Source organism: Panulirus ornatus, chromosome 49 (genome assembly GCF_036320965.1).
Source record: "Panulirus ornatus isolate Po-2019 chromosome 49, ASM3632096v1, whole genome shotgun sequence".
Lineage (NCBI taxonomy): Eukaryota > Metazoa > Arthropoda > Malacostraca > Decapoda > Palinuridae > Panulirus > Panulirus ornatus.
In genome coordinates this window covers 5,249,714-5,276,878 of record NC_092272.1, presented here as the reverse complement: position 1 = coordinate 5,276,878, position 27,165 = coordinate 5,249,714, and the positions used below count along the sequence as shown (strand labels likewise).

Below are 27,165 nucleotides of genomic sequence, written 5' to 3'. Positions count from 1 at the left end.
CGTACTCAAGGGCCCCACCGTCGTACTAAAGGGCCGCACCGTCGTACTCAAGGGCCGCACCGTCGTACTCAAGGGCCGCACCGTCGTACTCAAGGGCCACACCGTCGTACTCAAGGGCCACGCCGTCGTACTCAAGGGCCGCACCGTCGTACTCAAGGGACACACCGTCGTACTCAAAGTCGCACCATCTTCGTGAAAGAGTTAATCACACGTATGACGGAGGAAAATGTAAATCAAACATCGTCTCACCTGTTCAGGGCTTGGCATATCCTGTCCTTATCATTGTAATGTACACAAACCCAACAGAGGCGTGTTTACGGGACACAACACCAAATGCATTATATACACAGGTCATGGTAGCCTTTTCTACACGTCATGCAACTAATGCCCAAAGCTCCATTTAAATGGTTAAGAGGGGGTTAAGGGGAGAGGAAAGGGAATGGGAAAGGGGGGTTAGAGTGTGTCAAATGGGAATTAGTTAGGGTGGTGTGTTAACCTCCCCTCTCCCCACCCCACTGTGATGACGACCACCACTGTTGTTGACCCACTTCCAAAACTCTCTCTCTAAATCACATAATTAAGAAATGAAATTCTCTCATTCGTGTTTCAGTCATTAGAACTATATTTACTTGCTCACTACAACCAGTAAGAGGGTTGTATCAGGCTCCCTTCATCACAACCACAACTCTGTACCATATACACCATCAAGAAACGGAAGCAAAATATGTATTTTTACATATGTCGTCACCAGTTACTTACATTCGACTTATAGTGTACATGTAAACAAGGTGTAAACGCCTCAGTGGTTTATTTACAGTGGTTATAGAGAAACGAGCACCAAGGCCTTAACAGTCATTCAGTTAATCGAGGTTGAACGTCATCAAGTTGAGGGAAATCGAAGGGAATATCAAATTGCTGGTTACTGGTTCCTGGTTCTTGTATATGACACGTTCGGAATGCACGTAGTTCCTTCATTAAACATTTCCAAATATTGAGAAGACATCAATTTTTTAGTTTTATTTTCTAAAGTTACGCAACATTATGATCAGTAATTTCTCCAAATTCATCGACCTGTTATGAAGGTTCTTAAAGTATTGGTAGATATTTCATTATAAATCATAATTTCTCATATTTAATTGGCATTGCTCATTGTTTACAGAGGCCAATGGAACCATATTCATTATTTCGTTAGTTTTAAAGTCAGGATTGACTACAGATGATACCTCCAGCTGCCTCGGTAATCCTTGATGTCGTAGGGGTTAACATGTACCTTCTACAGAACGTCTGTCTGGTTGTAGTTTCGTGAATGAGGCTTGCGTCTCGCACCGCCCGTCCATGACACCTGCTGGCTGGCTCGTTCGGCAAGGTCTACGAAAACAACCCGCGTCATGGCTTCCGCCCATTGGTCTCCCCCAGCTGGATGTTATTATAGACCTTATCCTCCTCCTAAAACAAGGCTTGGAATTCCTTGTCGCTCCCCCAGACCGCACACATCCTCCTGGTTCTGGGTTAAGCAATCTGGCAACACTGCAGTCACGACCGATCCGCAAACTTTATGTGTTTTTCTTTTTTTATTTTTCACTTTATTAAAACTTTCATCTTTGATTTCATCCTTTACAATTGATTAATCAATTGTTCTTTTATCGAGCAAGGAGTAAGAAACGTATGGTGGAGGAATTACCGATTTCTTTGGTCGATTTTTTGAATAATGACGGGAAGCAGGTGTCACAATTTGGCTAGGAAAGTCTCATTACGGCCAGCCATTTGTACATGTCATTGGAAAGATGTGTTGACCCACATCCCAGCAGGTTCTGCCTCCTGTAGTTACTGTAGTAGCTACGTAGCCATGTACCTACCTACTGTAGTAGCTACGTAACCATGTACCTACCTACTGTAGTAGCTACGTAGCCATGTACGTACCTACTGTAGTAGCTACGTAGCCATGTACCTACCTACTGTAGTAGCTACGTAACCATGTACCTACCTACTGTAGTAGCTACGTAACCATGTACCTACCTACTGTAGTAGCTACGTAGCCATGTACCTACCTACTGTAGTAGCTACGTAGCCATGTACCTACCTACTGTAGTAGCTACGTAACCATGTACCTACCTACTGTAGTAGCTACGTAACCATGTACCTACCTACTGTAGTAGCTACGTAACCATGTACCTACCTACTGTAGTAGCTACGTAACCATGTACCTACCTTACACAGGAACAAGTTAAGAACCCAAGTGGTTGTGACGCTTGGAAAGTTGGGTTAATTTCTAACCGGATATGAACGACGGAAATTGGTATGTTAACACTCAATTGAAACTTTGGAATTATACAGAAAAATGCATTCACATAATGGGCTATTTATGTAAGAACTCAAGGGGAAGAAAATATGTAATATGAATGTTGAACAGGTCATGTTAGAAAGATAATTTTAACATATTTGTCTAAGTTCTAAGGTGGGTAGATTATCATCATTAACTTAGTCTTATAACTTCACTACAGATGTTAATCATACGTTTATCACTCCAAATAAAAGGTATATGCATCTGGCTCACCCAGTCTGTGTGATTAATAGGCAAATATTCAAATTAGAACTGACAATTCACTGCTGAGGACTTGGCAAAGGAAGTAAAATTGGAAATACCCAACATAATCTAAGTTAAGGAAGGGACGTTGTTTTAGAGTGGCTTTGATTTCAGTAAATAAGTTAAGAATAACTAAGTTAATATATAACATCCAAATGTTCTTACACACTAACTTGACGACGCAACAAAGAGCCATCTTTTACCTTCACCTCTTTTGGGTTATTTTCTCTTTGTGATTGCCAAGATTCACGCCCTTATGTCCTCTGCACCACAAACGGTGTGACCTTCACCACTTTCATACCACAGCGGTATGATATCCAAGTGTACAGCAATTCAGTTTCTCGAGTACGATGACTACAAAGTCCTCTTACAATATAGCTCAATGGCTTACGATTACGCTGTGTTGCGTACGGTAATTTCGTTCGTTTTGGTACACTTGAGGATGCCTTTTTTATATTTGATATCTAAAAGAACCGCACAGTTAGTCTCTCTCTCTCTCTCTCTCTCTCTCTCTCTCTCTCTCTCTCTCTCTCTCTCTCTCTCTCTCTCTCTCTCTGGTTCTTTTCCTGCGCAAAAAAAACATTCATTTCATGGGCGTGGCCCAGGGGTGGGCGTGGTCGGCCGGAGCTATTGTATCGTACATGGTCTGGTGCGTATGCATTGTATGTTCCCAGAGGTAGGATGGGGTCGGGGTAGTTACGATGACCAACTGCAATACATTGTACGACGCCAGAGCCTCATATCCGAATGTGTTCGATCATGGCCGAGGTCGCAGGGAGCCGATCATGGAAACGGACAAGTTGTTGTGGTTCGGTATTTAAGGTTTTCCCTTGGCGGTTAGCTCATGACACCCCCCGACCCCCCCCAAACCACCACAGACCTCCCCCCCCTACCCCATAGGTCGTGGGGTATAATAATAAGTACGTTCGCTGGACGCGACGTGTAACGTGCGTGCGACGTGCTCAGGACACAACGTTACTTTTGTGCTTGCGGAAAGAGAGTGGCTTTGTCTTCAGCTAGGGAGCATGATGATGGACCGAGACTACGACACACCGGACGCCGCTATTATTTCAGGAACAATAGCGAGACGACCCTCACTCGCCTTACCTTCTGTCGTCACGCCAACTTGCGACACCACACCACCTCTTATCAATCCACCTTTTTCGTTACAAATATATTTTTTTCCTTTTATTTCTCGACTGTTTTGATGACCATGATGATATTTTGAGCATCTGGACTGCTCGAAGTCCCGTTACGCGCGAGATATGTGAAACTGCTCGAACGAGACTTCGAACCGTTGGTTCGAGACTCCAGACCACTGGAAAGAGGTTCTCAACTGCAGGAACGAAGCTCTGGAATACTGGAATACGACTGGGGTCTGTTAGACCCTAGCGTAGCCCCCAGAAACTGACATTCCGATCTAGGAAAGTCCACTTTCCTTCGCTTAACAATAGATGTCATTCTACTTGTTGACAAATAAGTAGAAAGCAATGAAAATTGATCTCAGTTGTATCGAAATCAGTCGTCCACCTGTTCTCCATTCCACTGCATGTTGAGGGAAAGGATACGGTCAAGATGGGAAAAAACAAATGCCCCTCAATTGCGTCCACTTTTCAGATTTCCACTTGAATGTTCTTGTTGTCTGTAAACCAGTTTACACCGAAGCTGGTGTATTTGTTGCTTGGTTTTGGCCGAGTCCTTGTGCATCTGTGTGAGCTCCAAATGTCAAAGGGGAGGATGACAGAGAACATGGCCAACACGACGCTCCTGTATCTGACAGGGGCCGGCCACCCACCTTGGGCAAGAGGTGGACTGGCGGAACAGGATATCATGTGATTCTGTGTGCAGTTAGGAGGTATATTGGCAGCCTAGCCTGAATCAGGATGTACATTTGTCGTGAATAGCTAGGCTAAGACGCACAGCCTGCTGACCACCGTTGGTGAGTGTGCTTCAGAATACACACACATCCTGGAGGCTAGTCCAGAAGGCACATCCTGGAAGACATGGTAGTCCAGGGAACCACACACACTCAGCAGCCGTGCTGAAGAAGGGACAAAGTGTACTTCGACCTGGTTCTTGAAGGTTCAGTCAAAGACCAATTCATCACTCACTGGTCGTACAGTTGGGTTCAAGGGGTCGTACCGCCGTGCTCAAGGGTCGTACCGTCGTATTGGAGGCATGTACCGTCGTGCTCTAGGGTCGTACCGTCGTATTGGAGGTATGTACGTCATGCTTTAGGGTCGTACCGTCGTATTGGAGGTATGTACCGTCGTGCTCTAGGGTCGTACCGTCGTGCTTATAGAGTTAAAAAGAAAGTTACATTTCTAAATTGTCAACAACGTAATGGCCATTATTATTATTATTATTATTATTATTATTATTATTATTATTATTGTTATTATTATTATTATTATCATCATTATTTATTCAGGTCGCTGGCATCATACAGCATTAAGAGACAAGAATTATCAGACCGTAATGATACATCTAATTTTGGCACAGAGGAAGCTGGAACAACACTGGGCTATTGTTTTGGATCAAACCTGTAGGTCATGTCACACCTTACATTCTCGACCACTCAAAGCAGAGAAGTGATGTCAGACGAAGACATTACCTCAAAGTGGTCGTAACAATTTTGGTGGTGAAATTTTTACATCAGTGAAAATGAAAAGTTTGAAGAATGACATCAGTGAAGGGATGTTACATATGACCAGATGTATATACATTGCTGATATGTGAGGTGTGGGGGGGGAAGGTCGCCCTTGCATAGAGACAGAAGCAGGAATGTCTTGTATTAAGCCCATCATATGACGCTTCACAACACGCCTCGGTCTTGCCTCAATAACAAGAATTGTTCCAGAGTTTATACACTTGGTCCAGAAAGGTTACACATTTACAATGGTTGTGTATCATAAAGGGTTGTATTAAGTTTAATCTTCTTCAGTTGGTATTGGACCCTCCATGTTTGAAGGTGATCTCGAGACTATTTCAAACCACTTTATCGGTGTAGAGTCCAGCTCCACCCTGGCCCACTGAGGAATTTCACCTTTACCTGTGTTAAGGCTTTAGATTCGGTGGATGACAAACGTATGCGTTGTGGTTGTTTATGGTTGTTAGTGGCAATGGGTAATAGCTGGGTGGTGGAGATGCTGGTTGTTTTATGGTTATGATATTATGACCCCAAATATGACAGGAGTTGTGAAATAGACTCACTAGGGTTAGCGTTCCTGACCGTGACGCATTCACGGGCCGCCCAGGGTCGAGCGCATAGGTTCGAATCCTGGTCACGGCAGTCGGTCCACAGTCAACCTAGCTGTTCATCCACCTCTAAGGGTTGGTCGATGAACTCGGTACCTGGCTCAGGCTAGGGTATATATATATATATATATATATATATATATATATATATATATATATGTGTGTGTGTGTGTGTGTGTGTGTGTGTGTGTGTGTGTGTGTGTTTGTCCATTCATTCACTTTTTGTACATATGAAGGAAATAAGTAATTAAGTCTGGTTGAAATATAAGAATGACATGCCTCTTCCTGCACCAGTTCTCTCTCTCTCTCTCTCTCTCTCTCTCTCTCTCTCTCTCTCTCTCTCTCTCTCTCTCTCTCTCTCTCTCTCTCTCTCTCTCTCTCTCCATAACACTAAGAGCGTCCTCCCACCCGCCAGGTCTCCGTCATGTCGCTGGAGATCAAGGTGGTGAGCGCCTCCAACCTCCAGAACCTGGAGACGTTGGGTAAGAGCGACCCCTACGTCACCGTCGACTTCCAGGGTGAGTCTCCTACGTCATGGTGAGTCTCCTACGTCATGGGTCAGTCTCCTACGTCATGGTGAGTCTCCTACGTCATGGTGAGTCTCCTACGTCAGAGTGAGTCTCCTACGTCATGGGTCAGTCTCCTATTTCATGGTGAGTCTCCTACATCATGGGTCAGGCTCCTACGTCATGGGTCAGTCTCCTACGTCATGGGTTGTCTCCTACGTCATGGTGAGTCTCCTACGTCATAGGTTAGTCTCCTACGTCATGGGTCAGCCTCCTACGTCATGGGTCAGTCTCCTACGTCATGGGTCAGTCTCTTACGTCATGGGTTAGTCTCCTACATCATGGGTCAGTCTCCTACGTCATAGGTCAGTCTCCTACGTCATGGGTCAGTCTCCTACTTCATGGGTCAGTCTCCTACGTCATAGGTCAGTCTCCTACGTCATGAGTCAGTCTCTTACGTCATGAATTTTGATTTTCAGTTTTGGTTTTAGTTTTTTCTCGTTGTAATAGACAATCTACCAAGTCGTCCTGGACTGAGTGGAAAGAAAGACTAAGAACTCAGACGACATTAGTGGCTTGTGTGGAGTGCACAGACGGAGTGCGCATGCGCTGCTTACACGCTCTTGACCCTGGACCAAAGTGGACCAGTTAGTGGGCCTGTGGGTGTGGGCCGCACAGTGGCCCCGGGGGGTCATGCCTGATATGGCCCAGGTGGGCGAGTGGTGAGTGGGTCGCAGGTGGGCGAGTGGCGAGTGGGTGGGCAGAGGGTGGGCGGTGTGGAGACTGCAAGAGAGGGAGGCATTCCTCCCCTCTTCCTCATCCAATCAGCGGAGTGTCATTTACCATCGATTCTCCGGTATTTTGAGACCTGGAAGCTGTGTCTGGTCCAGCAACAAGGGCGAGTGAGGTGAGCTGTTGTTAGACGTCGGGGTCAAAGGTCGTACCGTCGTGCTCAAGGATCGTACCGTCGTGCTCAAGGGTCGTACCGTCGTTAAGTACCAATCAAATCACCCCCCCCCCTTTTTTTTTACCCTCCTTTCCCCCTACCCCGACTCATCCAAACCCACGTTTGACCCCTGACCTCCGTTGACCTCCAGGTAAGGTCACGGGAGGCCCTTGACTTCAAGCCGTCCAAACACCCCTCCTTCAGGTGTCTTTAAGACGCATCTCTTTTGGTATCCCAAGCTGTTCGTTCGTCTTTCTTACATTCCATTATATTTCATCGTGTATTTACATTTCATCGAAGGGAATTAATGGTATTAAAGGGATTTTATGCTATGCAAAGAGAAATAATGGTATTCAATTTGAATTATTGGTATCCAAAGAGAATCAGTGGTGCTTAGAAGGAATTAATGGTATCCAAAGGGAATTATTTGGTATCATACCACCCAGTAGTTAAGACACAGGCTCAGAATGTTCATAGCGTGAAACAAGAGATCCAAAGAATGAAACAGAGGTTCATAGCGTGAAACAAGAGATCCAAAGAATGAAACAGAGGTTCATAGTGTGAAACAAGAGATCCAAAGAATGAAACAGAGGTTCATAGCGTGAAACAAGAGATCCAAAGAATGAAACAGAGGTTCATAGCGTGAAACAAGAGATCCAAAGAATGAAATATGTTCATAAAATGAAACGTAGGATCCAAAGAATGACACAAGTTCATAGAGTTCCAGAGAGTAAGGCAGAGTTACAAAGGAGAGAGCAAAAAGTTCAGAGAAGACAAATAACAAATGAACAGGTTCAAGTAAAGACAATGAGCCTGTGAGGGTAAACAGGTATGTACATTTGGCAAGGAGTCATGGTATGTACACCTACACGCCATGAGAAAAAATAATTATTTGTGTGTACATTTGATTTGATTTTACAGTAACTTTTAGTTCGTAATAATAATATAGATTTTAAGAATTAATGTTGGCTGTATGTGGTTCTCGCAGCATCAATGGGTAATGAAATATCGATGTGTCGAAATTATGGTAGAGTTTATGGTTAGAGAATAGGTATATTAATCAGGTTTTCTTTGACAGGAGAAAAAAAGAAAACGGAGGTTAAAGATGGGACACTCGACCCTGTGTGGGACGAAACCTTGAAGTGGGAATTAGGAGCTAAAGCACCGAGAGCAGACGAGTGCATTGATATTACCGTAAAAGATTACGAGAGATTAGGGAGAAATAGGTAAGTCCTCTCCCTATTTTGTTATCTCATTCTTCTATTCAAATGGGATAGAATTATATTACCAAAGATACTCATAACAATGTCTTAGTAATGTATAATACAGCTGTAGTATCTTGGTAATGTATGATACAGCTGTATTTGCTATCGTTCGCCTGCAGGCTGCTGGGTAAGGCCACCATAGCCCTGAGGAACATCGTCCACGCTGCGCCTGGCACGCCCCTTGACTATGAACTTGGCCTCTTGGATGCGACAGATTCGCCCACAGTCGGGACGCTGCAGTTGGTCGTCTCCTACACTCGTCCTGCAGGTGGGTCGTAGACCAGGATGTATATAGATAGATAAATAGATGTATTCACTATTTACTTCCTCTCTAAGGAGTCCCTTCCATTTTTATGGGACTCACGCAGCGCTCAGGAAGCCGGCCACGTCCACCGGACGGTACCATTAATCATGTATATCGCAGGAAAGACGTAAATCACTTTGCCATTATAATCATCCATGAAAGTTGTACATTTCTAGATGTTTTCATATTTTCGTATGTAAAAATTTTGATTCTAAAACAGTTGCACATTGAAATTTTAGGGATACTTTTTAAAGAAAATCTTCGTTTTTCAAGATTCTTGTAATTCATGTAACTCTCTCTCTCTCTCTCTCTCTCTCTCTCTCTCTCTCTCTCTCTCTCTCTCTCTCTCTCTCTCTCTCTCTCTCTCTCTCTCTCTCTCTCTCTCTCTCTCTCTCTCTCACCACATTTCTTAGTGGCAGTAATGTCGTTTCCTCTTCGCCAGGTGCAACCTCGGGCAGCGCTGGTGGGCCCAGTGTCGGCACCATGGCGGCCAGGTCAACTGGGGTCACTTCGGATCTGTCAGATGGTACGGACCAATCAAGGGTGATCATGAAGGACTCCAGGTCAACCGGAGCTCCTGGCCAATCAGGAAACAAAGCTAGCGACAGGAAAGAAGGGAAAGTTCGAGCGGGAATAAAGCGTCTGGCTAGATTCAGGTCGAAAGAAAAAACACCAAGTAAATACACACAAGTCGTTCCTTTAGGTTGATCCGCACAATGCGTGCCTGATAAATTGAAAAAATTTCACTCAAGTAAATTGATAGAAAAAAGAGAGAGGAAATGCCGCATGAATAAGGAACTGTTCCAAAAGTAACAATTTGTATCGCACTGATTACGATGCTTTTTAAGGATTACATTATAATGCTTTTAAGGATTACATTATTATGCTTTTAAAGATTAGATTATAATGCTTTTTAAAGATTACATTAGAATGCTTTTTAAAGATTACTTTATGAACCTTGGACTAATTACATTGCAGTACTTTTTAGAGATTATATCATAATGCTTTTTGCTAAGGAGAAACTGTCCGTAAAGAAATAAACGTGTCATGAAAACCATCTTAATTCTGGATGTGATATAATTTTGTGATTTCATCCGTCTTTGTAGATCAGTGTTTACGGATGACCTGCTCTCTCAGAAATGAATTCAGTGCGCTACAGGTTGCTTGGCTTCCACACACAACGCTTCGAGCTTGGCTTGGCTGATCTGGGGAGAGCTGTGGTAACCTTACCAAAGGGTGTGGTAAGGTAATAACAGCTGTGGTAGCCTTGTAGTTGTGGTTAAGGTGATGATAGTTGTAACGGCCTTGAGAGAGGCTGTAGTAATGTAGCAGTAGTTGTAGTAGTCTTGACATAGGTTGTAGTAAGGTAGTGATGGCTGTAGAAGCTTTGCCAAAGGTTGTAGTCATTTTTTTTTTTATAAGGGCTGGGATAGGCTTATTAAAAAAAAAAATGTGGTTTTGGCAAGGGCTTTGATTACTTTCAGCAAGGGTCTTGGGTAGTAAGGGCTATGATTAGTCTGAGTAATGGCCCTGAGCAGTTTTGAGTAAGGGCTATGCTACCCAAGGGTCGGTGTACGTAGCCCTTATACACAGCTCACAGTAGTCCTAGCTGTTCTTCTGTTCATTTTGTGCAACATTTACGACCTCGAATCGAACCTCTCCACCGTCAGACGCGCCCTCCGTCCCTCTCGGGAACCCTAACTCCATCAGAGACTAAAACCAACGTTACTAAAGAACTGTGGGATCAGTTGGGCTCACAAATGCTGCTAATAACTGACCTTCATTGAAAAGCTAACATTTGGAGCCCTGGGACAATCACTTAGGTGTTTAAAGAGATTATTTTTAAATATAATTTGTACACTGAATGATGTACGTATGTTAGGAATATTTAAGGTGATTATATTAGAATTATTTTTTCCAAAGAAGATAGAGTGACGTGTATATATATATATATATATATATATATATATATATATATATATATATATATATATATATATATATATATATATATATATATATATATATATATATATAATTAGATGCTTACGTAAATTTCACTTAAAGATTTTCTTTAATTGCTTGAATTCGACAGTACGACGGTACGACCCTTGGGTATGATGTTTGAGCTTTGACCTTAACCCTGAAGGGTCGAGTCAAAGCCCAGACCATCATACCTAAGGGTCGTATTCTTATGCTCAAGGGTCGTCTCGTCGTACTCAAGGGTCGTGCCGTTATGCCCAAGGGTCGTTACGACCGTACTTACTTAAGGGTCGTACCAATGTAGTAACCTCTCCTCCTCACCTCCGAATCATCCACATGAACCCGACCTTCCTCCTCCTCCCCCAGGCATCGGCCTCACGCCGGAGGAGGGTGTAGGTGGGGCGGCCGCGGGCGGCATGCCCAATGTCCCCCACCGAAGGAACAGAGACAAGCTTTCCAGCATCAAGACCAAGTTCCAGGTGGGTCACAGAGTTTCACGTGGGTCACAGAAGTTCCAGGTGGGTCACAGAGTTTCACGTGGGTCACAGAAGTTCCAGGTGGGTCACAGAGTTTCACAGAATTCCAGGTGGGTCACAGAGTTTCACGTGGGTCACAGAAGTTCCAGGTGGGTCACAGAGTTTCACGTGGGTCACAGAAGTTCCAGGTGGGTCACAGAGTTTCACGTGGGTCACAGAAGTTCCAGGTGGGTCACAGAGTTTCACGTGGGTCACAGAAGTTCCAGGTGGGTCACAGAGTTTCACGTGGGTCACAGAGTTTCACGTGGGTCACAGAAGTTCCAGGTGGGTCACAGAGTTTCACGTGGGTCACAGAAGTTCCAGGTGGGTCACAGAGTTTCACGTGGGTCACAGAAGTTCCAGGTGGGTCACAGAGTTTCACGTGGGTCACAGAAGTTCCAGGTGGGTCACAGAGTTTCACGTGGGTCACAGAAGTTCCAGGTGGGTCACAGAGTTTCACGTGGGTCACAGAAGTTCCAGGTGGGTCACAGAGTTTCACGTGGGTCACAGAAGTTCCAGGTGGGTCACAGAGTTTCACGTGGGTCACAGAAGTTCCAGGTGGGTCACAGAGTTTCACGTGGGTCACAGAAGTTCCAGGTGGGTCACAGAGTTTCACAGAATTCCAAGTGGGTCACGAGGTTTCAAGTAGGTCACAGTTCCAAGTGAATCACAGAGTTCCAGGTGGGTCACCAAGTTCCAGATGGGTCACCAAGTTCCAGATGGGTCACCAAGTTCCAGGTGAGTCATGGCTTGATATCCTCTTTTAGTGAGTAAGTTTCGTTCTGTACTTTTACGTATTGCTCGTGTGTCCTGCCAACCCTGCTGTGTGGTGTGGGTCGTGTAACTCTCTCTCTTTCCCTCCCTCACCTGCCACAGGTGCGGGTACGTGTGGTAGAAGGCCGTCAGCTGATGGGTGCCAATCTGAACCCCGTTTGCCAAGTGGCTCTTGATGGGGAGACCCGACAGACCCGAGTCCACAAGGGAACCTCTAGTCCCTGGTTCGACCAGATCTTCTTCTACCAAGTCGAAAAGCTGCCGTCAGAGCTTTTGGAAGATTTCATCGAGTTTAAGGTTTGTGATTTTTCTTTGAGTTTTTGCCGCCTGTTTGTAAAAGACTGTTCGTTAAAGCTCACAGAATGCCATCGTAGATTATCTAACTTAGAAAGAGATGAGAAATGTATTTACACACAAAAAAAAAGATTTATAAAAATATGGAAACTGAAGTTCATTGCATTTAAGAGAGTTTAACTTGACCAAACTTGTGAGATTTTCTGAGAAAGACATTTCCAGAGACGAATCTGAGTAGCTATTATGTATGTCTTTCTCTCTATCTTCTCGCTCCCACTTCTCCTCCTCTAGTTCATGTATGTTTCTCTCATCAGGTGTCCAATTCCAGTGGCATCCGAGCCAGCACCGTCATCGGCACCTTCAAGGTGAGTCCTGCAGCCAATCAGACGTCAACATTGAACAGATGAGTCCCACGTGGTCCATCAGCTGATCAAATGTCAACATAAACAGCTGAGTCCCACTTGATCCATCAGCTGATCAAATGTCAACATAAAACAGCTGAGTCCCGCTTGATCCATCAGCTGATCAAATGTCAACATAAACATAGAGTCCCATGTGATCCATCAGCTGATCAAATGTCAACATGAAATGGCTGAGTCCCACGTGTTCTATCAGCTGACCCAATATCAACATAAACATTGAATCTCACATAGTCTGTCAGCTGATCAAATGTCAACATAAGGGGATGAGTCTTAAGCACTCTAACAGCCCATCACTGTAGAGTAAACAGGTTTATGACGATATAATTGACTCAAATACTATAGACACTTCATCCATTGTTGAAATGAAATACCCCATGGTTATCTTCCCCAGTGTGAGGTGGGGATGGTGTATGACAGAGTAGAACACGCCATCCTCAACCGGTGGCTGGTCCTGGCGAACCCTGATGAACCTACGCCTACTGTACAAGGTAGGTCACGCTCACTGTACAAGGTAGGTCATACTGTACAAGGTAGGTCATACTCACTGTACAAGGCAGGATATCTGCACTGTGGGAGTAGGCAGTTTGGATGATGCTGAAAGTGATCAGTTCTTCGAGAAATGCTGCATCAAAGGAACCAAAAGACGTGACAAAAACATCGTAAAACAGAAGTCTTTTTTAAAAAGGATGTTAAGTTTAATGGTAAGGTGCAGTTTGACTGCCATAAGCTAAAGAACATTGATTCCCGATAGTTTACAAAGGCTTAAAAAGCTACTTGATGGTAGAAAAAGTATACGAGACAGGGACACACGATTGTAGCTACGCTTCTCCTTCCACTCATAATGTACTGATTATTATGATTAGGAAAATATTTCGGATGATTTCGATGATAAAATCAACGGTGAAATTTTTATGATCCAAATTATTTTTTTCCTTACAGCTCAATATCATCTTAGAGGCTTAAAGATCGAGATGCCATCATACATATTGCAATAATACAAACCATCTCCCTTTCGGTACGGTACCCATAAGATCTTTTTCATATTTCAACTTGTATGCCATATTCACAGTATACTCTATCTTCCCATACATGATCATGTTGTCAACAACATCCTTCAACTCTATTCCCTCCGTAGCAAAGGGTGACTATGGATAACCCTCGCATTCTCCTTTTCACAAACCCCGGCTTTTAAGATATGAACATACACAGGTGAGTTTCTCATGGTCCATAAGCTGATTGAATACTATATGTCTATCTAAACAGCTTAGTTTCAAGTGGTGCGTTAGCTGGTCACTTGATATTATATACTGCTGAGTCTTTTGTTCTGCAACAGCTGACCAAATGTCAACATATCTGCTCAAGTCCCATCAGCTGATCAGGTGTAAACTTAAGGTAAGCAATCAATTGGTAACATGTAAGCATAAACTTTTCAATCTCACTTTCTTCTCCTCATAAGGGTACCTGAAGGTGAGTGTGGCTGTACTAGGGCCTGGTGACGTGTGTCCTGACCTGGCGGCTCGGCAAAGTGACCTGGACGACGTGGAGGCCAACCTTCTCTGGTCAGCCGGAGTTCATTTACAACCTGCAACTTTTATCCTGACAGTTTACTGCGCCCAGAATCTACCCAGGAGTACGTCTGCTAATGTTTTTTGGGGGGAGAAAATTAGCTCAGATGTTTAAGTTTTCAGTGCTAATTTTGGGCATTATATGTAGAACTAATTCAAAAAGAAGCATCCTAAAGCTACTGAGAAAAAAACTGGAGCTAGATATATTTGGCCTTTAGAAATTAGATTTGGGTAGATTTTGCACTTTAGTTGACTTTAGGTTACACTTTTGTGGCCAGTTTAGTCAAACAAAAACGAAGGAGCAGAACAGGCTTCTTTAAAGAGTATGACTGACTCAAAATAATCTTGATCCATAATTATGTATGAAACTAGATGGAAGATAACATCACCCTACCGCCACTTTGGCATCTTCTAGTGGACGCGGGAACAATGCAAACGCTGAAGGAGGTGTTAGGAGTTGGCAAGGCTTCCAAAGAACTGGTGGACCCATACTTGGTGGCTAGCTATGCAGGTCGAGAGGTCCAGACCAAGATCCTTTACACAAATGAAAACCCAGAATTTCGCCAGAACCTTCACATGGGCTTCCTCTTCCCATCCATGTGCAATGTTATCAAGATTACACTTAAGGACTGGTATGTTTGATGCTTTTCCAATGAATTCGAGGCTTGGTCCATTTATCTCCCGTCTCATCTGCTCAGTCATTGGTATGTTGGTTCCTTTTTCTCATCAACTCGAGGACTGCTATGTTGGTTCCATTTCTAAACTCAAAGACTAGTAAGTTGGTTCCTTTTTCCCATCAACCCAAAGATTGCTATGTTGGGTCCAGTTCTCATCAATTCAAGGACTGGTATACTGGTTCGTTTTCATATCACTTCAGTGGCTGGTACATTGATTCCTTTTCTTATTGACTCAAGGACTAGTACATTGGTTCCTTGTTCTCATTTTAATCAAGGACTGGTATATTGGTTCCTTTTTCCATTTACTCAAGAACTGGTACGTTGATTCCTCTCTCTCATTTACTCAAGAACTTGTACATTGGTTTCCTTTAATCCCACTTGCTCATATATTAATGTATTATGTCCCACAGTGACAGTTAACATTAAAGGTAATGGTGTCATTATTTCATTGGATGAAGATGTGTTTAATCTATATTTAGAATATGAAGATTCGTCTTATTTGTCCTTGAAGTAGATGAAGATATCTTATATATTCAAGGAGTAAATGAGGATGTTTTATGTATCTTTGGAATTGATAAGGGTGTGTCTTTATATCCTTGGAGCCGATAATATATTTCATCCAGCTTTGGAGTAAAAGAAGCTTTGTCTTTTCTCTTTAGAGTATATGAATATGTGTTATCTATGTTTGGGGTGGATGATTATGTGTGTTATCTATCTTTAGAGTGGGTGAAGATGTATTTGATCTATCCTTGGAGCAGATGAAGATGTTTCACATACATCTTAGAAGGAGATGAAGATAACTTACCTGTTAGTTGGGTATATGAAGATGTTTCCTTGTATTGGATGAGTATGTCATATCTATCCTAGGAGTAAATGAGAATGTCTCAGCTGTCCTTAGAGTTGATGATGATTCCTTGTATATCTTTAGGATGGATGAAGTTATATTAACTATCATTGGAGTGCATGAAGATCCCTTATCTATCCTTGGAGTAGATGAAGATAGGTTACCTGTCCCAGGGGTAGATGAAGATATGAAAATAATGTTATTTATCCTTGAAGATGAAATACCTTACCTATCTTTGGGGAGAATGTGTTTTCTGTCTTTGAGTGGACTTCCATTATCTTTTCTTTACAGGGACCGAGTGGGTGAAGATGACATTATTGGGACAGCCAGTATACCCGTCTCTGCTATATCAGCTCCTGGAGAGGATGGTTAGTCTCTCTCTCTCTCTCTCTCTCTCTCTCTCTCTCTCTCTCTCTCTCTCTCTCTCTCTCTCTCTCTCTCTCTCTCTCTCTCTACCTTTGCCCTTTGTTCCATCTCTCTCTCATAAATAGAACATGTATTATCTTTGACATGTTACTTAATTCAGTAAATATACTTTTGCTGCAGCTGAGAGTCTTAACATTCTTCCCTCAGATTTGACAGATTTGAAAAGTACATACTGATGTTCCATGTACTGAAGCTGAGCTTTTTACAGAATAGTGCATTCCAAGTCCACTATATTTATTGAACTGAAGTGAATTTGAATTAAGAAATCCTGATGTTATATCATGGCTTTATTGGTGACCTTTTCATACTTTGTATAACCTTATAGAAATTTATTCAGACTGTTGCCTTAAGCAGTAACATTATGATTCAGTGCAGTCATTTGTAGTTAGAAATATAGCCCTCTTTAATCCAAGCTTACTATTCATAAGTTGGCATAACACTGTTTAAATGTAGTTATTATCTTTATACCACATAACCTTTTGTAACGATATAAAGTTATCTTGTTAGTCCCTAGATATAACATATTCTGACCCTTCTCTCTCTCACACACTCTGTTATGCTGATCAGGCTACCTTCCAACCTTTGGACCATCATGGGTCAGTGTGTATGGTGCCAGGCGGGAATGGGAACTCCTGGAGAAGGACAGAGCTGAAAAGATGAACATAGGCAGTGATGAAGGCTGTGCCTACAGAGGGAGAGTCTTGCTGGCCCTACACACACAGGTTGGGGCCTACCCACCAGCTCCAACCACAGCCCTGAGCTATGAGGAGTTTAACAGAGTTAGGGTGAGTGGTTAGACTGGCCCTAAAAAGGAATGGTTCAGTTACTTGGTTATCTAGGCTTTAGACCCATCATCTGCCAGGGTCATTAAGGCCATCATCTGGGCTTGTATGCTGTGTTCTTTTCTACACCTTTCATGTACTCATTGGTAAATATCCTTGACTGTTTTTTCTTTAGCATTGCATATCATTTTTGCTACAGCTTTACTTAATTTCCACTGGAACTCTGTTTCAGTTGCCCCAAGTCTGTTCCACTGCATCAGTCCCCGAGGTTCTATTCTGCTGCATCAGTCCTCATGCTCTGAGTCTTTAACAGCACTAGAAATTGCTCTGATCCGCCTCCTCACCCACTATTATCAATATTTTTTGTACTTTTTGTTATATGCATTAAGGCTGAACAGTCTGTAAGACATCCAGAAAAGACCCTACTTTCCATTATTTCCCCTCCTTTCCTCTGACTACATCCTTTCTGAAGCTCCTCAACTGATTTTTTGTTTTGTTTTTATTTGATTATATTTTGCACTTTTCCCTGCTTTCTCTCTCAAATGATGGCACTTTTCTTGGTTTTTATTTGATTCCTGAGATTCTTTACTTACTCTTTCAACTGTGATAACTTCTGCTCCTGTTTTTCAATAATTTTAGCCACTGTACCCATAACTTCCTAAGACAATTGGCTTCAGATGATTCATCTCTTGATTCCCTATTGATTTTGCTTCCATCCTTTATTAATCCCTCATTATTCAACTGATATAAACAAAGACATTCTTGTCTTTTAATCAGTACTGAAGAACTCATAAGTTTGACCTGACATAACTGTAGATCTTCCTGCCCTTTCAGCGTTTCCGAGGAACTCGTAAGTTCGTCCTTATGTGCCACCTGAGTGGTGCCTGGCTCGTGAAGGCTGCAGGGAGGCCCCTGGAAGTGGAGGTGTCTATGGGTAACTTTGGCAACAAGCTGGAGAACACAATGTTGCCATCCCCTTCCTCAACACACCCATCCAACCCAGTATTTGATGGCTGCAAGTGAGTGGTAGAGTAGGAAAATCATGTGGCTGGAGTATAGCTGGGGATAACTTTGGTTAGAATGTGATTGGAAATGAGTATGGTGTGGGTTGAGCTTGGTCTCATACATATTTCATGGATCTTAATTGCTTTACTTTGCTTTGTAGTTGCTGTACGCATCTTAATTTTCTGCATGATATTCTGCAGCTGCTGTATGAATTTGTTTTTACTGTATAATGCCTAATCATTGAAATGTTTCTTTAATTGCTGAAGGATGCTCTGTTGCTATATGATGCTATGGAATTGCTGTATAAAAACAATTCCTGTATGTTCCTCTATTGTTGTATGATATTGTGTAAGTTTGTGTTAGTTTTTATAATTCCTGTATGACGTTCTGTCTCTGTCTCTTCTCTTTGTTTGTCACTCTTAATAAACATGGCTTTAAACTCATCTTATTTGGTCAGTTGATAGCACATTGGTTTTCATGTACCACTTTACTCCACTTCTTTCCATACCATACACACCTTTTTCTCTCCAGAATGTATAGGTTCTGGCATCTCAATCTATTTTTCCCTCTAATCTTTCATAACCTTGGTCTTACCCTCTCTTTCACTCCCTCCACTTCTGCCACATAGATCCTTCATTCCAGTCTTTCTTCACTTCTTCTCTCCATATGTCCAGCCTATACCAAACGCCCTGAATTTGTACATATGGAGACTGTAAAAAGGTCTTCCACTACAGGTACTACTTCCTGCCCTGGTCTGGGGCTGAACCTTTTGTGATGATCCATTGTGATTTTGAAGATGTCACCCACCGCCTTCATTGTATCAACCACATCACTGCCATTATCACGGTCAGTACTGGTGATACTATGGGTCAGGGATGTGCTTTTAAGTAAAAGTATATGCCTGAAGTGGCTAAGGGAGAGAGATAGTACTTTTTAAGGAGCTGATACATTTTTAGGGGGTTAAGGAGAAGTCAACTTCTTGCCAGGGATGCTTGTTCTAGGGAAGTACTTATTAGGTTTAGTTTATTTTGGGGGGTAAGGAAAGAACTAGGATGCTTTGCTCATATCTGAGGGCTTAGGAAGTACTTATTTGGGGCATTGTATCTTGGGGTTGTGTGTATGGAGTCAGGTCATATCAGAAGGGCCGAAGAATAACTTCTTGGAATCACTGCATCTTGGAGAAAATGAGAGAGTGTGTGCCTGAATCAGTACATATCTAGGGACTTCAGGGATAGTTCCTTTTAGGACAATACAGTAAATCCCTTAGGTGTTAGGAAAGTACACATTGGAGTTGGTACACCTTTTAGAGGTTGAGCAAGTACATGTTTTAGGTAAAGGAGTCAGGAACTTTTTGGAGAAATACATGTATGGGATATGACTTGTAGAGGGGGTTGGGGAAGTATTTGTGTACTTCTTTCGTGGGGAGTAATTCAGGCACTTGAAAAGATAAGTTTATTATATGGCAAAAGTTTTTTTATTGGCAGGACAAATCTAGGAAACTAATGGAAGTATTTCTTTGGGGGTTGATACATTCTGAGGGATCTTGGAATTGTATTCACAAGGGCTATTATAGTCTGGGAAGGTTTATGATAGAACATATCAGAGGGAGTGCAAGAAGCAGTTGTTGAGACCACTGCATTCTTGGAGGAGAGAATGGAAAAGCGTATTAAACAGCACTTGTTGGAGGCTAGGATGTACTTCCCAGGGTTACTATATTCTGAGAAGTGGACAAAGTACAAGGAAAAAACTTTTTGGGTTCATCATGTTCTAATTTAATTTAAGTGTATTCTAGGATTCTGAGTAATTGCATACATGTGGTATAAGTGCACTTTTAGGAGGCGGTGACAAGAATTGTCTTTATAAGACAATTCATTATATCATTAGATGAGAAGAAAGCAGACTTATTTGCTTTCATTGTTTCTATTATTTCTTTGAATTGATATATCCTTACTTTGAATCAAACAAATGGTTGCTGTGGCTTAAATTAATAATATGTATACAGTATTGCAAAACAGAGCTCTTCTGTCTGAAGAAATATTAGAAAATAGTGCAAAACGCATTGTATTCCACCTCTTATTGTCCTTCTGTTTTATGGAAAACCTTTTTTTATTGGCTTTTGTCTTACAGAAATTGAAAAAGGGCTTACAAAGCCTCAGGTGCATGCTACGAGGCCGATCCAAGAGACAAGAGGAAGACAAGGAGGTACAGGATGCTGTGCAGGCAGTTATGTCCCAGCTGGTGGCCTCCTGTAGGTTAGTGGTATTAGTCCTTCATTATTTGTCTCTCATTCAAACTATTCCTTCATACTCTCACATGCATTGCTCAGCAACAATTAGAAATCTTCCATGCACACCATATAGATCCTGGCCCTCTCAGAAAGCTGTCTTCTTCATTACGTCATGTGCCTTTTCTGAATATATGAGTGCTACCTACACTTTCTCATTGTTTTCATAGATCCTTCTCTACTCCTTCGCTACATGCAAAGCTCTAGCCCACAAACACTATATCACTATGATCAGTGACTATTTGACCAACACCTTGATAGTTATAAGTTAGGAAATTCCTTCTTTTGAATTATTTTCAAATTCCCCTTGTTTTCATCAGCGAGGCCATGCCTGAAGTGGACCCAGTCCGACATGTTCAGACATCGCTGGACCGACACCTGAGGGACCGTCGACGTCAGGAGCTGGACCTACTGAAGGAGACTATGCTGATAGGTGGATACTTCAGACCCTAATCAGGCCATTGAGGACCTGGAGTCTGCCCTGAGGAATCTGGAGAATCTAGTTCAAGAGGTAAGAAAATGGTTCATGGCTCTACAAGCCCCAGCAATGCAAATCACAGATATTCTGTTTGTGGCCTTATATGAGTTTCATATTTAGGGGTACAGGGGTTTCAGAGGTTTCTAAGTGGGTCTTCATCCCATGTCAGACGAAAACACAATTCAGTAGCATGAATCATTTAGTAGCTTCATCATGTAATCTTCCACTTATCTAAAGTACTAGTGTGTTTACAGTTTAATCATTATTAGCACTGCTATGACAACCATACACCTTAAACACTCGGTTAACAAAAACCCCCCGGGATCCTTGGATTTCTTTTAAGGTTTACCAGACACATTCTTGGGAAGAAAAATGTTTTCATACCTCAGAACTTAAATTTTTATCATAAATAGTTTGGCTTTAAGACCTTAACCAAAATGTCGTTAACTTAGTTTCATATTTTCCCAGCGTTTTTAATCATCACATATTCTATATATCTATTTCTTTGTTTTATTTACTTTTGTCCAAAAACCAGGCATAAATTATATTTCTTCAGAAAACATCATGAAAAGAAAAATTTTAATTTCTTGAAAGTTTCATTTTTATATATGTGTCTTTAGCCCCAGAGAAGCATGCCAGATGTCTTCCTATGGCTGATGAGTGGGACCAGACGCCTGGCATATGTCCGTATCCCTGCCCATGAAGTCCTCTTTGCTCACCACCCTTCATCCCAGGGGGCACGGGCTGGTACCTTCCACACTTACACCCTCATAGATCCAGGTGAGTTATCCTGATTTTGTTACTATCATATATTCTATGTGGCAGGAATTTATGCTCATGAGGATTGTCCAGAGAGATGGACACATTCCCACAAATTTTGTCAACTTAGCAACTTCCATGTTTTGTGAATCATCCCAATGTTCTTGGTGTTATATATAGTCCATAGCAAGCATTATACTCATGAGGACCCCACATTGAGGTAAATCAACGCATTAGATGATCTTTTCAGATGATGTTGATGGTAAACAGTTCTTTACAAATTGCAGTGCCAGAGTTACCAAAAGCCAAGATTAGGAGCAGAGAAAGAGGCTTGTCAAGAAGTGTGTAAAGAAATACTAGTTTAGTGTAGAAATAGAGGATAGTTAGAATGGTCTAACAAGGAGGCAGTAAATGCTGGCCCAATAAAGATGTGAGATATGTATTGTCTTCTGCCTAGTTGTTGCTTCAATATTATAATCATAAGCTGGTACTTTAGTGTTCAAAGGATAAGGACAAGACTTTTACTTTCCCTTGCCCCACTGCAGATGATGAGACCAAGTGGGAAGTGGGTGGCGTGCTGCAGGCATCTGTATGGTTGGGACGTGAGGAGGATGTCCGCACTTGGTGGGACAGTCATCCAGATCTTCAGCTAACGGTCTATGCTGAGACCTATGAAAACCAGGTAATGGGAAAGACAGAGACTTGTGAAAGCCAGGGAATGGGATGGGTGATGAGCTTATAGCTGAGACCTAATAAGTCCAAATAATACAGAAGACATGTGGATTTGATGTATTGAAAGCAGGTATTAGGGACAAGTGGGTAAGATGTACGTCTGTAAATCTCTCTGTCTATATCTCTGATGTCCAATTCCTCCGGGAACCCCCTTAAGGGGGTGGCCATGACAAGTCTCCTTGACTGGAGAACTCCATTGTTGCTTCATAGCCCATAGTGCCTCACCCTTTACAGGCCACTTGCAGAGGGCAACTCCAGTCCAGTGTTTCAGAGGCTCCTGTCTAATCTTCCCACAGACTACTTCTACCTAATGTTTAGACCTAACACTTCTACCTAATGCTCTTACCTAATGTTCCTACCTTCTGTTTCTGCCTAATGTCTTTACCGAATGCTCCTGCCAAATGTTCTTACTTGCTAATTCTATCCAATGCTCCCACCATTTTGCCAAAAGGTAGGGCTAGTGCATAATGCTCGCTGCAAGAAAATCTAGATTTATGAAGAATGAGTTGTTTGAGTTAAGTGTTGTTAAGTGTTATGAAAGAAAAGGAGATATTATGTGTGTAGACAGAATGCTAGCAGTCTACATGTGCAGAAATAAAAGAGTTGCATTGGTCAGAGGAGTGTTATTTGACAATAAGTGAAGTGCTGGCTCACGATGCAGCCATCACTAACCCTTCCATTACCCAGGGAAGTAGTACCAGTAATATACCTAAATTGTCGGAAGTTGCCTACCAGCTACTACCTACTGATAATGGGTGAGGCAAGTGTATGAGGCATATGAGAGCTAAATAATGAAGGAGGTAAAGAATAAGATTTATTAGAACTAGGTAATTGGAGATGAAGGTGAGTGGGGCCTATTAGACCTAAATAATGGTGGAAGCAAGTGAATGATTTATTTGAGAAACAGGTAATGGGGAAAGTTGTTTATCTTACATGGTGAAAATAACTGATAATGTGTCTAAATGTTTCTCTTTAGTATTTGTTTTCTACTATGTCATTGTCTGAGTCATCTCTGAGTAGCCTCAGCTTTCAGTGTTTATTTTTTTCTTATACAAAAGAATTGACAGAGATTAGTAAACAGAAACATAAAACTCTCAAAAATCTATACTGATTCCCACACTGTCATGGCTTGTGAGTCTGATGAATAGATACTAACAAGCTTGACCTTTATTGTCACTGAGATTATTATCAGTGAAAATGAAGTTTCACCTTATGTATCCTTGTAGGAGGCAGCATTGAGTGTATGATATCACTGAACAGCGTTTTTAGCAGAATTAATTGAGAGTTGTTAGGTTGGACTCTAAGAACTTGCTACAGCTTTTAAAACTATTAAAATGCAACTTCATATTTCAGGTGATATCTGCCCCTGGCAGTGGGAAGTGGACAGACAGTGGATTGCTAATGACACGGCCTAAATTCTCTGATGCTGATGGCCGACTGAGCCTTCCCCGTGAGGATTTCAAAGCCCCTTATGGCTGGGACTTTCATGGTGACTGGTTTGTTGACCCAGACCCTAGGTAAGGAGCTGTATGGTTACTCTGTATCCCCAATTATGCATGACCTCAGGTGAGGTGGCACAAGATATTATTTGATAACATAAACTCAACTAAAGTAACACCAGACACTAAATTATTCATGACCCCAGGTGTAGATATGAGGCCCTGATTTTACTTAAAACCAAGTGAGTTAAGGCTACGTCCTCCATGATATGGGGCCTCAGGTCAAGTAACATCAGACCTTAATTGATACAGAACCCTCCAGAAAACACAGGCTGAAGCCTGTAGAAAACTAGACCCTGTGGTGATCTAACCCCTTAAATGGAATTAGATTCCATATTAAGGGCTTCTATCCATGGAGACACGGGAGAAAGAATACATCCCACATATTCCCTGCATGTCAAGATGGAACGGAGACACAGGCCAAGTGAGGATTAATCTCCTTTAAGGCTCAGTCTTCTGTTTTTGACACTACCTTGTTAACACAGGAAATGGTGAATATGTACCAAACAAAAAAATTGAGAGGTTAACATCGAGTGGTCTTAATGTTTCCAAGTGTTACTTGTATTTCCTACAAATGAGAGTGGAGCCTTCCTCCGTATGATAATAGATATCTTTTGTCAGCTGCCTTCAGGTGTCACTGGACTCCATGTTAAGATTAAAAGCAGCCTTTACTGTACTATAGTGTTAACAAAGTGACTCACACTAGACCAGGAACTTATTTGCTTTAAATTAATGCCACAAATATTACCAGTAAAAGGCATTTTAATAGCATGCAATAATTTTCAAACCCAAATATTACAAGAGATTAATGAAGCTGTCCATGTAAGAACTTGTTTTCATCCTTCTGGCACTTCTTGTCTGAAAGATGAGTGAAGAAACCTGGATGTTCTTTTTATGAATTTCATTTGGCAATGAAGAATAGTTATACTTAGTAATGCAGTACCCTAAGTATTCAACACGCATGTGTTTGTTAACTATGTACTCACCACCTTTTTATGACTTATTTACTCCTTTCATCTATTGCAGTGTGAGATTTGCTGCTGATGCTGGACGGCAAGCATTTACAGAGGAGGTGTATGAACAACAAGTGCGGGTTCCTGGTGGCACTTGGATCACGACTCCAAACACCTGGGTTGATGCAAGAGGTGACCCAGCCTCTAAGCGTGATGACATCATACTCCCTGATGGCTGGGCTTGGCGTGATGTGTGGTCGGTGAGTAGTTTTGTGATCCCAGCAGGAAGAAAGTAGAGTGTCTTTGTGGTATGTTCTACTGAAGGGTTTCCAGTACAGTCTCATGGTTGAAGTGCCACAGTGGTAACATGAGTAGTACCTCAATGGTGGTGCCATGGAGAAATGAGAGAAGCAACAATACTGAGAGGGTAAAAATTGCTCTAGAAATGTTATAGGAGTAAAGAAGTATCTCAAAGGAAACTTGAAAATTAAGAGTTGCTTGAGAGAAAGCTTTGAAAAGTGAGGGATGTTTAGAAGAGCTCAAAAGGTAAGAGCTTATGGAAAAAAGAAAAAAAGTGAGTCATTGGAAATAGATGGAGAATGTAAGTACAAGTGAAGAAAAGCAAGACAGACTAAGAACTTTAGAAATCATAGCCAGGTGAAAGGGTGCTTTAGAGGGTATATGTTTACAGGAAGCTTAAAATAACTCAAACAAACTTTCCCACATTTCTTTTTTTTTTGTTTGTTTTCAGTATGACCTCCAACGAGCAGTGGATGGAGAGGGCTGGGAGTACACTGTAGAGTCAGGACTGGTAGGCTGGTCACCTCAAGAAAAGATCTACCATGTCAGCAGACGCAGAAGGTGGATTCGGGAACGTCATCTGGTGGAAAAAGTAGAGAAGGTAAGAGTGAGGAATGTGAAGTTGGAGGAGATCTACTTTGTCAATCAGTTCAGGAGAGAGTTCACATGGAAGAGATAGGCGTGAAAGAGGAGATAGTGAAAAAGCAAACAGAAGTTTAAGGGAGGGAACAGCTTAAAAATATTAGAAAGGTAGGATCAATAACTAAGGAAAAAAGCAAGAAAAATAATAAAAAAGAACTAAGAATAGACCTCCCCATTTTGCCTCTTTGAACAATAGCTCTCTGACCCCTACAGCAGGAGACTGTGCCAGCTGATGGTTGGGAGTATGCACCCTTGTTCCGCCTTCAGTTCCATGCCCTTGAGAGAAAGGTGGATATGGTGCGGCGAAGACGATGGAGGAGACGTCTGGTGCCATCCCAGACTGGCTTACCACCCACACCTAGGCTTTCTGTGAAGGCAGGAAAAGGTTAGTTCTTGCTCTGTGTCTTGAGTTTTATGTCTCACACAGTTGTAAAGCATACAATGAAATATCAGTGATTTTCAGGAATCTTTATCTGCCAGTGTATACATTTTATTTGTAAATGTTTTACTAGATTATGATAGCTGCATCAATACTGTAGTCCTATCTATTAACATTGTTATAAGTGTGAACTATGTTATATTTGCATTTCTAGTTGTTTAAGTATGAATTGAAATTTCTTTTTTAGCTTTTAGCTTTATCACTTTTACAGTGCATGGTAGAACCTAACATATTGAGTGAACTGTCATAGTTATACCTTATGATTTATGATATGATTCAGAGGCATACCTCACTAGAGTAATTAGTCTCGTATATTAGAATTACTTGTGAAAGATTAGAATTCGTGCTGTGTATTCAATATGTATTTTTAGTAACCATTTTTTTCACTATCTTAGAAGAAATAGAATGAAACAATGCCTGCCCTTTTATTTATTTCATTCGACAAATTTTTTTGTATTTGATATTTTTGTATATTTTTTTTTTTTTCAAACTATTTGCCATTTCCCGCGTTAGCGAGGTAGCGTTAAGAACAGAGGACTGGGCCTTTGGGGGAATATCCTCACCTAGCCCCCTTCTCTGTTCCCTCTTTTGGAAAATTAGAAAAAAAAAACTTTTTTTTTGTGTTATTTTCTTTTTCAGATTAAATTACGCTCTACTGAGCTACTAAATACATCTCTATTGTATCATTTTAACCTCCTGCAGGAGATGAGGAGATCACACAGTTGACTTGTCCCAGAATGTACGTAATGAGTGCAGAACATCATAAATATCAGCTTCGGACCCACATTTACCAGGCCAGGGACCTCCCAGCTGGTGACAAGACTGGTCTCTCAGGTGGGTTCTGATAACCACACATTCTACTCAATATTGACTAGAGATCAGATGCATGCAAACAAGGCCATTGTTTGTCTGTTTCTGATGGTAGCTTG

General features: G+C 41.9%; 1 protein-coding gene across 1 annotated transcript in view; it reads left to right on the top strand.

Moving 5' to 3' along the window:
- Positions 1-27,165, top strand: part of LOC139764353 (myoferlin-like) — a 70,659-nt gene that overhangs the window by 13,260 nt on the left and 30,234 nt on the right. The window contains 24 exon segments of the mRNA XM_071690881.1: positions 6,258-6,360; positions 8,373-8,520; positions 8,679-8,827; positions 9,306-9,539; positions 11,213-11,325; positions 12,238-12,432; positions 12,744-12,794; positions 13,243-13,339; positions 14,308-14,481; positions 14,832-15,048; positions 16,229-16,305; positions 16,931-17,148; positions 17,980-18,164; positions 18,885-18,996; positions 20,278-20,402; positions 20,755-20,866; positions 20,868-20,945; positions 21,533-21,692; positions 22,217-22,353; positions 23,757-23,920; positions 24,929-25,115; positions 25,607-25,756; positions 26,011-26,182; positions 26,939-27,070. Coding sequence (XP_071546982.1) covers positions 6,267-6,360; positions 8,373-8,520; positions 8,679-8,827; positions 9,306-9,539; positions 11,213-11,325; positions 12,238-12,432; positions 12,744-12,794; positions 13,243-13,339; positions 14,308-14,481; positions 14,832-15,048; positions 16,229-16,305; positions 16,931-17,148; positions 17,980-18,164; positions 18,885-18,996; positions 20,278-20,402; positions 20,755-20,866; positions 20,868-20,945; positions 21,533-21,692; positions 22,217-22,353; positions 23,757-23,920; positions 24,929-25,115; positions 25,607-25,756; positions 26,011-26,182; positions 26,939-27,070 — 3,481 coding nt within the window. The 5' untranslated portion in view covers positions 6,258-6,266.